This window comes from Lagenorhynchus albirostris, chromosome 18, assembly GCF_949774975.1.
Source record: "Lagenorhynchus albirostris chromosome 18, mLagAlb1.1, whole genome shotgun sequence".
In the NCBI taxonomy this organism is placed as follows: Eukaryota; Metazoa; Chordata; class Mammalia; order Artiodactyla; family Delphinidae; genus Lagenorhynchus; species Lagenorhynchus albirostris.
Window position 1 is genome coordinate 45,449,717 of NC_083112.1, and position 14,696 is coordinate 45,464,412.

General features: G+C 32.4%; 1 protein-coding gene across 1 annotated transcript in view; it reads right to left on the minus strand.

Annotated features, from left to right (window-relative positions):
• The window catches only part of DACH1 (dachshund family transcription factor 1), a 415,227-nt gene that overhangs the window by 39,254 nt on the left and 361,277 nt on the right, over window positions 1–14,696 (minus strand). Inside the window, exons 8-10 of the mRNA XM_060129262.1 lie at window positions 6,722–6,869; window positions 3,599–3,742; window positions 3,031–3,099 (exon numbers count right to left, since the gene is read on the minus strand). Of these exons, the coding sequence (XP_059985245.1) occupies window positions 3,031–3,099; window positions 3,599–3,742; window positions 6,722–6,869 (361 nt within the window). The remainder of the gene's footprint in view (window positions 1–3,030; window positions 3,100–3,598; window positions 3,743–6,721; window positions 6,870–14,696) is intronic.

A 14,696-nucleotide genomic window follows, 5' to 3' on the forward strand; every position in this document is an offset into this window, starting at 1 on the left:
TCGCATAGCACAGAGAGATCAGCTCGGTGCTTTGTCACCAGCTAGAAGGGTGGGATAGAGAGGGTGGGAGGGAGGCAGATGCAAGAGGGAAGACATATGGGGATATATGTATATGAATAACTGATTCACTTTGTTATAAAGCAGAAACTAACACACCATTGTAAAGCAATTATACTCCAATAAAAATGTTAACAATAATTAATAATTACCCCTAAGAAAATAAATAATATAAGTAAATACTGACGAGGCAACATCAATTTGGGGGTCACTGAGTAGTATTTAAGTGCCTGACTGCTAGGTGACTAACTCCTGGGCCAAGCATGGCATTTATTTATTGCCAAAATGTTAAAAATAAAGGAGTATATGACAAGTATAAAGAAATGTGAGTTTCCCTTTTTTTTCCTAATTAAGTTGAGTTTATTTTGGAGTGCAGCATAATTTCAGTTATGATTGGATTGGGAGCAAGAAAGAATACAAAGACTATCATAATGCCTGGGCTTGGGGACACTGAGAAAAAAGTAAGTGAAGGGAACAAGGCTGTGTTTGTCTCATTCTCGAAGTGTGAAGCAACACATGCTCATAGCTCCCAGAATGCCTGACATAGGCCATTTCACAAATTAGCAATGAATTCTGGCTCTTTCTTCTTTGCCTTTCCCATTCTTGATCTTAGGCTCCGAATTTTACTAAATACAGTCTTTTTTTCTTCGATATTGTCTCTTCATCATTAATTTTGTTATTTTTGTTAGCTTCCAAATTTATGAATTTAGTTTCCAGGTTTAAAAAAAGTTTCAAAGGGCCAAATGAGCTTATTTACTGGGGTTCAAGTAGCAAAAGATGATCTCTGCTTTTGTATATTAAAAGTCTTAGGTAGTTCAAGTGCTAGTGAAATAACTTTTAGCAATTAACACATAGAAATGCAGATTCATCTAAAGTGTTTTTTTTAGATTACATTTGAGAAAAAAATCATATTATGTAATTAAAATCATTAATATTAGTTAAATGTTTTACAGAAAACTCTTCAATGAACAGTATAAGAAAATCACTAAATCCAAGTGCAAGTATACAAAAGGTAGAATATTGCTGATCATTCATATTAGACTTGAAGAACCCATCTTTTTAATCGACAAGCTGAATGAATGAATGAAGTGAAAAAATGTTTTATATTACAATTAAACCAAAGCAATAAATAACCCCATAAATTTTATATTTGCTTAAAGTAACTATGTATAATTGTGTTCAAATGTTTCATTTCCTTAATCATTAAGTTGTTTGAGTGGGTTTTCTATGTTATACAACTGACAGCATTCCGGATGGCAAAAAGAAGGCAATTTATTATTAAAATTTTTCTTCAGAGTATTAAGTAAATCGTAATAGAAATTGAGAGTTGTCAAAACTTCAACCTAGATAGCAAGATCTTATCTATATTGAAATATATTAATATATTTGAATATATGGAGTTTTACAAATTCAAATAAAAATAATTATGGCCTTATTGATGGGCAAAATATTGCTGATTAGCAAACTCATGAACTATATATTATGTCAACTATGCAAAAATGTTTAATCATTGCCTAATCCTTTCTTAAACCTCCCATTTGTGTGAAGGAATATATTGTCTATAGTTTTTCTTAGTTTGAGTTCTGACCACCTTGAGAATTCTGTGGATATCAGATAATTTATATATCACATCTACCTAGAGACTTATGTGCTTCCTTAGACCACTTTGGACATTAGCTAAGTTAGTGCCTGAGTAGTGCTCAAACACACAAACCAGGGCTGATTATCTACATTGGCCGTATTGAGGTTATTGCCCCTGATAAAGAGGACTGGCTTTGTTATTAGCACATATTGTTTACATGTGTGTGCAATTCTTTGGAGATGCAACAGAAATCTTTTGATTTTAATAATATTAGATGCACCCACATATATAATTTTACCTAAGTCCGTAATGCTCTAAAACAATGAAGTCTTTTCTACATCTACAGGTGCATTAATCTTGTATATCCAAGAAGGTGTCTCATAATAACATATGGTTCAAGCCTTAGGATTTAAAAAATAATTATCATGATGTCAGTTAAAATCAACAAGCAAAAAACATTCTCCAGGAATGTTTCAAGTTTCCAATTTTTATTTATTGCATGTATGATACTTTACAACATTATATTTCCTTTACACTAAACCAAGAATGATACTTTTGAAACTGATTAAGTACCATGATTAATGTCAAACAATAACCCTAAAATGATTGAGCCTAAAATGCAAAATAAAAGCAATTGAGAGGATTTTAGCAGTTCAAGGCTTCCCTTTGAAGAATCACCTTCATTTAATGCTCTTTTTACTGTTTAGTATTCATGCTGTTAGATTGAGTTTATTGTCTAGAATAGATGTTAGACTATAAGTGCTACCTTCAGATTTTGTTCTTTCCTTAATAGTGTGGTCTCGGCAATATAAATATTTTGCTCTTCTGAGTGTTTAATAAAACTCCCTTTAGTATTCTATATATGATTTTGCTCAGCAGGTTTGTGTTATTAAAATGTATATAGTGGCACACAGAACATTTGGAAAACCCACATAAGACCAAACAATCTTATTTATTGTTAGCTTTCAACCGGCCTATTTTGCATGTAATGTCACAAGAACAAAAAGAAGACAATTTCAAATTTTAAGAACTACCTAGTTGATTAACTCATGAATTTACTGATATAGAACTTATAAACCCTTCGTGTATTAGATTGGGCTTCAAGCATTCAATAAAACACATTTACTGTGTTCAAGATTAAATCATACATTGTTTAAAATTAATTATTCTTTTTTAATTGCATTGTATAAACAGAAATGACCTGTTAATTTAAAGAAAGTCTATCAGCACAAAATGAATTCACTCATATAAACAAGCAAGATGAACTTGACCTTGTTTGAACTTGTTTTGATGTGGCCCAGATGGTAGGCTACATGCTTGAATAGCAGGCTAAAGCGGAGGAAAAACTCATAGAGTAAGATCTAGATTTATAGCCTTTTGCAAATTCCTACCTTGTATTGTCCTTTCGGCATCTGTTCTGCCGCCACTGCGGTCAGCTTCTATCTCTGGGGTCAGAGAGTCTAAAAGCACAGAAAGTTAAGAGTGACACACATTTCATTTGATTCCCATTGTCCTTTGTAAAAAAGCAACCTGTTACTTTGGTGCTGAATTAAAATTACATAAATCTTTGTCATCTTTTAAAGCTTGAACAAAGACTATAACCATGAGAACTATCAGAAGATTTGAATGGATAAATAATGCAAAATTGTTCATGAAATGAAATGGGGGGTTGGGAACTTCTCAGATTAATATTTTATTATGTTTCAGTACAGACAGATTTGGTTAAATAGAGAAGCAATGTCAAGTCTCAGATACTGAAGTAACAAAACTGTGGAAGCACCTATGAAATAAAACATTTCCCCCAACACATATGACTCTTCTTCCCACCCTGCTTTCAAGCAGAGCTTAATGAATCACAAGCCATAGAAATATACAAAACCACAAACACATGTCTAAAATTGCCTTTTGAGTATTCAAAATGAAAGTTAGTTAGCCATGCATAAAGATGCATCCTCTTACCATTTAAGACCCTGAGACTATCTGCTGAAGCTGCCTGTTTTAGTGTTTGTTCGGCTTGCTCACGCCGTTTTGTCTCAAATTCAAGTGCTTCCTGCAATTTTCTCTTTGCCTTCTTCTCCTTCTTTAGCCTCTTTTGAACTATGGCTAGAAAAGAGTATATGTACATTATTATATTTTAAATTTTTTGCAATGATCAAATTTCCACAAATGGTCTGTGTTTTATGTAATGTTCTTCTTTTTTTTTTCCTTGCTGGACTGCATCTGTCTATGCAGAGGAAGTTTAAAAACAGCAACCCACTTTTACCTAAAATAAATCTAAGTAAAATATCTAAGGAGGCCAATTTTTATTTAGCTTTGAACTATTACAAGATTGACTCTAATTGTCATATGTGGAGGCAGATTTAATGGGAAACTAATTTTAATAGATATTTCTATTCACTAATAAAGGAAGACTGATTAAGTAAATTTTGTGGCTTAGTCTCTGCCCTGGAATCAGACTAACACAAAGTAGTCTGAATAGTGCAAAACTTTATGACTCCTATCTCTTTATGAAGCATCAATTTTGAGTAGTAAATGGAGCATTTCCCCTATAAATGCTTTACAAAGATGTTGCACCAGCAAAATTTTTAATAACTCTTTCTTGAAATTTTAGAAAATGCAACAAATATTACTGTATATGAGGAGCTAAATAATCTTAATTATTGTTAACACATATAAGCAGATATTTTTGGATGAAGCTATTGCAATGTTCTTAGAGATATTAATAATTTCTTCATAGCAAATATATATGCACTATAACATATTTCAAGAAAGTTTTACTTTTACTCTGCAGGAATCTGATGAGTATAAAACTTCACTGCTACTTATATAAAAAAGTAGCTTATGATACAAAAAGTTAACTATGATGAATTTTTCTCTTACTGGACAATTTATATATTTGTATATAACATGTAATCAATAAATAATGACAAATGTTCCTCACAAAATATACATTAACTGTACTTTCATACATACAATAATTGATCATTGTTTTAACTTTTATACTATATATAAAGTAAGCAATCAGCATATGGAAATCATAAAAGTCCTTTCTCTGAAATAATTTGCTCTTGGATAGTTGATAAACATTGTGGATGTGAATGTGACAGAATCAGTATTAGAAAATCCTTCTGGTAGAGTTAGTCACAAGAAGTAATCATTCCAAGTTTATTATATGATTACTTACTACAGATTAAAGAACAACATTTTTTATTTAGCACAATATTTACTCAAAATATAAAATAAGGTAATAATGGCTCATGTAAGAGTTTTACTTTCAATTTCTAATTTACACAAATCCCATTTTTATAATCATTATTATTAAGATGGCAGACCATTAACTTGTCTGGTTTGTTGTTGCTGGTATTATATATTAACAGAAACTGTATTTTATCAAAATGTACATTGAGTACAGTCTTATAAGAAAAACAAAACTGGTTTCAAATAAATGATAATTTCCTTTATTTAATAGTGTGAAAATCATATGCTTATCTTAACAAAATTACTTGCCTACTCTTTCCCTTTCCAAAGATGATTGTTTATAAGTCCCTTTAAAAAGAAACAGTAATTTCTGAATTATTTATTTGGATTGTGTACTCCCATGGCACTGAAAGCTCAATATCCAGCGCCTTGCCATAGACGGCTCACTGCTTCCTCCTGTGTGACTGAAGCAAATGGGATTGCCATGTTCTCTCTTCAAGGTAATATGCTGCTTCAATAGACACACTCATAATAGATAATTACTGATAGTTATTACTCTTAATTTGTTGTTCATAATTAATTAAATGGGAGGTGCATGATGTGATCTGTGAAACATTTTGCCCTATACCTCTAGTGGTTAAAGGAATAAAACAGAATGTAAATCTTCCAACAGTTGTGAACCAACAAAATTCTGAAAGTCTCTCAAGTAACCAAAAGGTTACTTTAGGAATTCAAGGGTCTGCTTTTAAGTCTTCTAAAAAAAAACCACTTCTCCAAGTGAGAACAAAATCAAGACATGGCTATCTCATGGAAGATCGTTCCACAGAATGAACCATGTTCACTTAGAACATACCCTGCTATCAATGTTTATCTTGTTCTGATTACTCTAGTATCTAAATCTATGCGAAATCACATTATTTAGAACAGTGCTATACACCTGGGGTGACAGTTTCCCAAATCAGCCTCATCCCAGGACCCACTAGCGTTGCTTCATAGTAACTAATGAAAAACCTTTAAGTCCTGCCAGTTTTGAAAGCAAAACAGAAAGAATGATTTTTAAATGACCATGTCAAACATATCAAAGGAGAAAGTGTGGAGTATTTATAATAAGTACTTATTAAATGAGAGAAAAGGAGCTCCCCCTTCTAGAATACTAAGGAGAACCTTAGAGCTGAGACAAACGGGAAGTGGTTGTAAAGAAAACACTCTTCGATTTCATACATAAAATAAACACATAAATATGAATGACCTTCAAAATTATCTATACATGCACTGTAAAGTGTGTAAAAAGCAGATCATAGATTGATAATATCATTATTTTTACCCAATAAAAATTCATATCAGTTTCTACTCTGATGTGTATTTGACCTTGTTGGATAAAAATGAGGCATTCAGAAAGAAAATTATACAAACACTCAACTTTGGTCATTTGTTCAGATATTCATCAGTCTCCCATTTCAGTTGATAAATATCTTACTAAATCTGCTTCGCCTGAATAATCAGTATTTTCTAGTTTAGCTTTATGACTTTAAGTTTTTCAAAGGGCAATTGTGAATGAATATAAAATTTTTCTTCATGGCTGTCATCTTATCAGAGCACCTTCTTATCTTAAAATTATGAATTTGTTAAATGCTGTAAGCAATAAAAATTATGTGATTAATGATATAATTGATATATTTCAACCCCCTGAGGTATGAACAGAAGAGAAACAATGTACTTTGGAGATTAAGAAGCACAGTAAGCCCAGGATTCAAATCCTGCTCTAAAATTTAGCTAAAAGTAAAAACAAAAAAGTTACGGTCTCACAGTAAATCACGAAACATAATATTGTTATGTTGAATATTTGACATAAAGTATTAGACTTAGTTGGAAGTTTGAAAATACCTCTATTCTTTTGTTCCATCACCAACTGCTTCTCCAGTGTTTCCCTTAATTCTCTTTCCCTTAAAAAATCCATCTTCAGTTCTGTTTTTTCAAGTTGAACCTGTTTTTCTTGAGCTCTGGCATTATCTATGGCAACTTTCAAGAGCCCCTGTACAAAGAAGGTATTCAGAATTGTAATATTTTGGTATGAAGCACATTTCATTCATTACTTTAAAGTATTTTAAAAGAGAACAACCCACTTATCAAATTCTTTGGCTCCTGTTGTGCAGTCACTCTGTACTCACTAGGACAAATAATATAACTAAAGCAAAAAAAAATCTAAATTTAATTAAACTATTTTAGAAAGACAAATATTTTTGGCATGGAGGTTCAACTGCTTCTAATTAGAATATCTAGATTTAAAACTATATGAGGGTAGCACATAAGCGTGTCTAAGAAATAAATACGTGGAGAAAATTAGACTGGAGCTGTTCCACGTGTAATTATCTGACATAGTTTATATAAGCCCACGTGTTGCTGGCAGTACCCACCTATCTCTCAGGGCTCATTCTCTACTACTCCCTACTGAGATTATATGCGACACCAGTGGCCTTTCGTTTCTCAAGGCACTGATTTGTTTCTGCACCAGGGACTTGGGTCTTTCTGATACCCTCCTGAATGCTTTTTCTCCCGAGTTTGCATGGCTCATCCTTCATTCATCGCACGTTTGTTCCATCACCACTCAAGAAAGGCCTTCTCTTCCCATCCTATCTGGAACAGCCCTCCAAACTCACCTGCTTATTCCCTCCTTAAAATTCTTCATAGCATTATTATGTAATTTTGTCATATATTTATTAATTTAGTGCGTTATGTTGCATCTTCTCCACTGAAAGTTAAGCTCTCTGAGGCAGGGACATTTTCTCTCATTGGGTACTACGTCCCTAAAACCTAGAGAGTGCCTACCATAGAGTAGCTTTTTAAATTTTGATGAATAGAAATTATAATACTGGTATATTTTTCTCGAGCTACATAATATGTGTAAGGGATCCAAAACTTAGTGGCTTAATAGTGCATTATTTTTAAAAAGGCAATCAAAATGGCTATAAACAGAGGATAACTTTTAGGGGACTATTTGACAGTATATATAATAATTCAAGAGCATACGGTGAAGGCAAACTATATTTATTTATATAACATAAAGTCATATATATGTAATTTGACTGTATTCTATTTTTAAAAATTAGTAGTATTCTCAGGTTTTTGAAAATGAGATTATGAGAATATGTAAAACATATACAAAGCATTCTGCATGTGTTCTCTTCTAAGATGCTTTAGAAAATTATTAGTAAACTTATTAGTAAAAATTGGAGCTAAAATTTCCATCCTTATCAACTCAGCAATACAAAATGCTGTTTTGAAGAAGATGTTTTGCTTTGGTTTGTGAACATCAGCAGCTGAATTTTTCAATTGAAATTAGAAATGAAATGGAAGTTAATGCCAATTGTAGATATATTCTAGAATGTGACCCCTTTGCAGGAGACACCACAAGCAGTTTGATTCAGGAATTTCAACTCCAGCTTGACTTGTTAGTGCAATAGGAATGTACCTTCAGCTCAGCCCACTGATGTAGCATTGTCACAAGCCATTTTTAGTCTCTTTTCAAGCACATATAAATTATTTCATATTTGTTGTTATTGACCCTGAGTTTTATGGATTAATTCTTGTGATATGAAACAAACCAGAGAATTTCTATGTGGCAGTTCATCCCTCCCTACTATTTTGTTTTTAGCAATAAAACATAGCTGCTAAGAAAACTGCCATCTTAATTCAGTAACATTCCTGTGTATGTTTCTTCTTCATCAGAAACAAACAATTAGTAACAAATAAAAGAGATCATTACTTCAAGTGCCCTTTTAGATCACCCCAATTAAAACTTTAGTTTTGCTGTATTTTAATTCTAAGATACCAAATTCTAATTTTCTGCTCTGATTGCTCTTGTTGACTTATCTTTGAAAGATGTACTCTCTGTGCAATGTCTAGATATTATTTAGCAAGATGCCAATGTTGGCACCACTTAATGTGTTGATTGGTTGTATTATCAGTAGCTGTTTAAAATAAATTACTATTAAACTATTATTGTCCTTGGCTGACAAAACACAATATTTTGGCATTTTTAAAATATGAAACAATCATTATGAATAAACATGTTGAATAATGTTAAGCTGCAACTCTAATTTGTGTAATTTGATATTAATATTTGTTGTAAAGTATGAAGTTGCTAAGAACATTTATATTTACTGTTTCCTTTTGTTACTGTTGCTGCTAATGTCACTAATGGTAATATATTACCTATTCCTGCTGATTATGTCTGAAAAATATTAGTTTATAGGATCCAATACCATCTAGGGAATACTTATAAACTGTATAAAATTAAGTTTCATTTTTAGACTTTAAATCAGTGCACATCAGGAGTCCAGTGTGAACAAAAATCTTCACTAGAGTCAAACAGATGCATATGCAAAAAATATGGTATTGCCTGTGACCGCTCTGCTGCAAAAAATACAGAAAACCGATTAAATTTCAGTGCAGCAGGGAGCTGGGAAAAGCAATAGCAAGTAGTGTTCACAACATCTACAAATCACTGGGACACCATTTTAACCATCACCGATAATAGTACTTTCAGATTTGTGTGACTTCTGTAAGTTTTCCAGGTAGATCATATGCAAAACGTCACACTAAATGCTGGGTCTCATGTGGTCATGCAGTATCAAGAAAATTCTACGATGACAGTAAAATACACGGGGCTTAAAACATGAATTTGCTTCCAAGGGGAGGTCAGTTCTCATGATGTTGAAGTTGGACCATGACAGTTGTGAAGAAATGCATTTTAAGCTTACTCTATGACACAGCAGTTGTTTGACCTCAAATTTCTTTTCTATAGGTCAGGCATAATGGTTGTCATAATACACAAACATTTTTGTTTTCTGAAATGATCTACCATGTAAATTAAATTATTTCCATAATTTTCAGAGAATGAGTCTATTATATATATAATATACATATATATATATATTTAAGGACACTGATTAATCTAGCAATATCTCAACTATTTCTATAGCCTAGGAAGTACAAATATCTGTTTGTATAAGGGAACTACAAGATATACTGATATAAAAGAAACATTTCTTAATTTGCTAGTTAGATCCTAGAGGAAGAAAAGCTTACTTAATCCATATTTGTATTTTGTACACATTTATTTCAGAATCAGATGACACGTAAGGTTCCATGAATGTCACTGAAACTCACGTGCCAAAATTTGTGCTCAATAATTTGCTGCTTCTAATGAAAGTAAATAACTTAGTTGGAGGAGATTTTTAGCCATCACCTATTCTAACTAAAACCTTTTAAATATTAGAAAACCAAGGTCCAGAAGGAACAGGTGACTTATCCAAGATCCCAAACTAGTAAGTTGACTAAGCCTGGATCAGAAATCCCTAGCTTATTTATCTTTTTTTTTTTTCTTTTGTTTCTTTCCAGGATGAGAGGGAATAGAGTGCCTTGAAACCAGGAACTTTTATAGACAGAAAAAAATATATAATAGCACAGTATCAACTAACACATTTTCACAGCTCTTGTGACAAAAGTTATAGCTATACTTGGCTTAATGTTATGGTTACTGTTCTCCGAAGTCGATTAACAATGACCTCTCCATCAAAAGCACTTCTAGGTATCCTACACTGGATATTGGTGTCTAGAGATCCTACAACGGGTAGAATTTCCTAAGTGATAAGAGCAACAGAGGTGAAATGGGTCGTCTGTTATTCACGATAAGCCCCTTGCAACTACACCTGAGTTTCTGTTACTAAGTAGACTTTTGGAAAGCCCCTAAAGGATGGGTGAGGTTCAGAGAGCTTCTGGATTGGTCAGCATGTGGAGGTACTGGCTGGGTGGCATGTGCAGAGGGCACAGAAGCTCTATGCCTCATCCCACATACCTTGCCCTATGCATCTCTTCTATCTGGCTGCTCCTGAGTTATATTGGACAAGTCATCTGCTCCTTCTTGACCTTGGTTTTCTCATCTTTCATAATAAACTGGGTATTTAGTAAGTAAAACATCTTCCTAAGTTCTGTGAGCTGCTCTAACAAATTAATTGAACTCATGGCGATGGGGGGTGGGAACCTCCAATCTGTAGCTGTTTGGTCACAAGCACAGGTTATAATCTGGACTTAAAATTGACAATGGAAATGGGGGCAAGGAGTGCAGTCTTGTGGGACTGAACTCTTAACCTGTGAGATCTGATGCTATCTCTAGGTAGATAGTGCCAGAATTGAGTTAAATTGTAGGGCACCCAGCTGGGGTTGCAGAATTGCTTGGTATGGGAAAAACTACCAGACATTTCTTGATCAGAAGCGTCAGAAGTTAACTAGTGTTGGAGTAGAGTAGAGGAGACTTATACAGGAGTATTTTTCCTGTATAAGGACTCATTAAGATTACTCAGTAAATATTAGTTTTTACTATTTATGTTATTATCATTGTTGTTGTATACAATATAAATTAGTAAATACAATATAGAGTCCAGATTTTTAAGAGGTTAATGCTACTGTCCTCATTATAGTAAACTGGGTTAAAAATACTGGCTATATTTTACTGGTTTTTTTTATATGATCTCTTTTCACAAGTTGGTAATGGGAAAAAAGGGGAGAAGATTAATATATTATTATGATTAAAGATAAAAAGATATAATGTAAGACCAATATATCTGATTCTAGTCTACCCATATTTTGAAGCCAGTGTCCTATTTTGTTGTTTACCTTTTCGAAAAGTTTCCTTCTAATTCTCTTATCTGACTCTGTTATAATTAAAAATATGTATTGATGATGCCAATGAAAAATGATTAATTTCTTTGAAATGTATAAATTATTACTGGCATGACATTGAAATGTAAAGACTGGAATATGTATAATCAGAATATTTGGTCAATTTTTTTTTTTTTTTTTTTTTTTTTTTTTGCGGTACACAGGCCTCTCACTGTTGTGGCCTCTCCCGTTGCGGAACAACAGGCTCCGGACGCGCAGGCTCAGCGGCCATGGCTCACGGGCCCAGCCGCTCCGCGGCATGTGGGATCTTCCCGGACCGGGGCACGAACCCGTGTCCCCTACATCGGCAGGTGGACTCTCAACCACTGCGCCACCAGGGAAGCCCTGGTCAAATTATTTTTCATTGTCTTCCCTTAAATATAGAAGTAACGAATACTTCTTAAATACAACATTTAGATTATGTTTATTTATTAGACCATAATGAACCAATCTGGGACTGCCATGCATTGTGGTTTTAACATCCCTTTTAGGTCTTCCTTGTTTGTTTAATACCACCACATAGACAAACCACACTGACCCAAACTCCTATCCTCTCTCCCCTTATGGCATATATCTTTAGTGCTAACTTCACCCCTAACTAAACTTTATATTCTCTACCTTATTTTACCTTTCTACTTATTTACTTATTCTTATTTTAATATTTGTAAGTCATTTAAAATAATTCTTGTAAATAGGATAAACAATGTAAATCATTTGTTCCTGGTCCTATGTACAAATAGATCCCAGTTATTCTTTACAGCGTGAAAGCTCAGATTGAGTAAGTAGGTAAAATTCTCCTTTCAGTTTGTTCAAATGGTAGTCAATGATCGAAGGTGTCACATCCAGTAATTGACACTAAAATTCTACTTTCCTCACCTATAATCTCACAGGGAGTTCTCCACAGATGTGTTTGATTAAGGAAGCCATAATGAAAGATTACCCACATTGAAAAAAAAAATAAAATTCCATATAAAATACATTTTTAAAAATCCTAAAAAGCAAAATCTAGAATGAATCCATATCTCTCACTAAAGTGAAATTGCTGTCTTTTACTGAAGATATCTTTATCCTTCATTACTTTTAATTTCTGAAACACTCAAATTTTAAGAACGAACAGTATAGTTCTAGAAGGTTGCAAAAATCTAGTGCCTAAAGGTATATAATATATATATATTTTTTCTATACTACATATATTTTCTATACTATTGATATATATAAAATATGTATTTTCTATACTATATATAGTACATATATATTTTAAAATACTGGTCTACAGTATTTTTCCACAGGCCCTCTTTTAAAGCACTAAGAAATAACATTTATGAAAATTCAATTCTGATAACACATTATGGAAAGGACATCTGTAGTAATCATTACAAATTTTAAAATTGAAAATTATCAAATTATAGAATATCATGAAATTAACTTATTGAATATTAGAACAATAACTCCTTAAATTATTCTTAAGAGATGTTTGGTCATTAACTTTAAGGAAAAATAGAGTCTATGTGCACTAAATTTAAATATAACCCAATGTCTTGGGTTTAATTACAATAACAAATATACATAAAAAACCTTTAGTTTCAAACATGAAATTGTATGATGTAAAAAATATAAACATTTTTAACTCAATTCTTTTTCATTGTTATTGTGATAAAATACCTTCAAAGGAAATATGGAGCTTTAAACTTACCACGCCAAGAGTGTTACCATTTGAAACAGAAAGCAGAGAACCCCATTATATATAATTGAAATTGCAGAGGAAATTGAGGTAGACAGAATGTAATTACCCAAATTAGAATTTGGACAGCAAACACATTTATACTGTATGCCCCATAAGCCAGGGTCATGACTGTTTAAACATTCTATACCATTCCTAGGATATTACTATAACTCAATATATGTGGCAATAATAAAAGAGCTAGCATCTATGACCTTTTGCAAAATAATGTGAAGCCATTACTGAACATAAATCCAGTATGTGTGTCTAATGAGTGTGTGTGTATATATATATATATATATATATATATATATATATATATACATGTATATATGTATGTATGTATGCATTGTGTGTTTGTATTACTGTGCATGGAACTCAATAAGATTTTTCATCTTTATTTTACCTTATGTACACATATGTGCATACACATATACATGTATATAGGTATTAAATCCATACATATAAATATATAATATCTACATATATATACATACTTATATATATGCAAGACTGAAGTGAACAAGCATAATTTATTTTAAATGAAGTATTCTTATTGTAAGTGTTCTAACTTTATCAGACACAGTTTCCTATGATTTGGGACTAGAAATAAATAACTTAGTTTGCCTTGATGATCATCCTATCATCAACTCTTCCTAAAATATACCTCTCAAGGCTGGTTGGAAGGTTAGAGAGTATATTAAATCTAGAGATATATTCAATGAAATAAATTATTTGTCTAAAATTTGTACGTTTTAAAACTGAAGTTTCCTTTTTTTTTTCTTTAAAGAAATAATTCCAATTTGAGGTGATGCAGATATTTCCAGTCTGGGTATTACTGGCCAGGGGTGGGTGGAAAAACACTCTCAAACTGACAGAATTTGACTTAGTGATGTGGTTTTCACACACAATGCAAGGGTCCCTGTGTAAACCCACTCTTCAGATGAGCAAGCTCGTCTATACTAGTGAATGTTTACACAGAAATGTTTTCTCTGCTGAAATTGAAATTAAATTACCACTTTCCTGGTTAAAGAGGTTTTAGTTAGTGAAGATACAGACACCTAAATGGAGAAATTTAAGTTAAATGCTTAGCTTCATATGGGGTTATATACATAAGAAAATAAATTGTTCCCTTACTTCTCAGAGTGTCCATTTTAAAACGTTGAGGGATATTTTCTGAAAGCCTTTAATTTGACAAAGGAGAAATTCATTAAAAACTCTACCTTGGAAAACAATAATATGGGCCAAATTTTGAAAAAAATAAGTTTTATGTTTATTCTAAAATATAATTAATTATTTAGCCTTGATTACATTTAGGCTAGACTGATGATTTATTTCAATTACTGAGATATAAAACCTTAAAGTTGAATACAGTTCTGGAGACTCTAATTATGTTGGTATTAAAAATGCCATATTAAT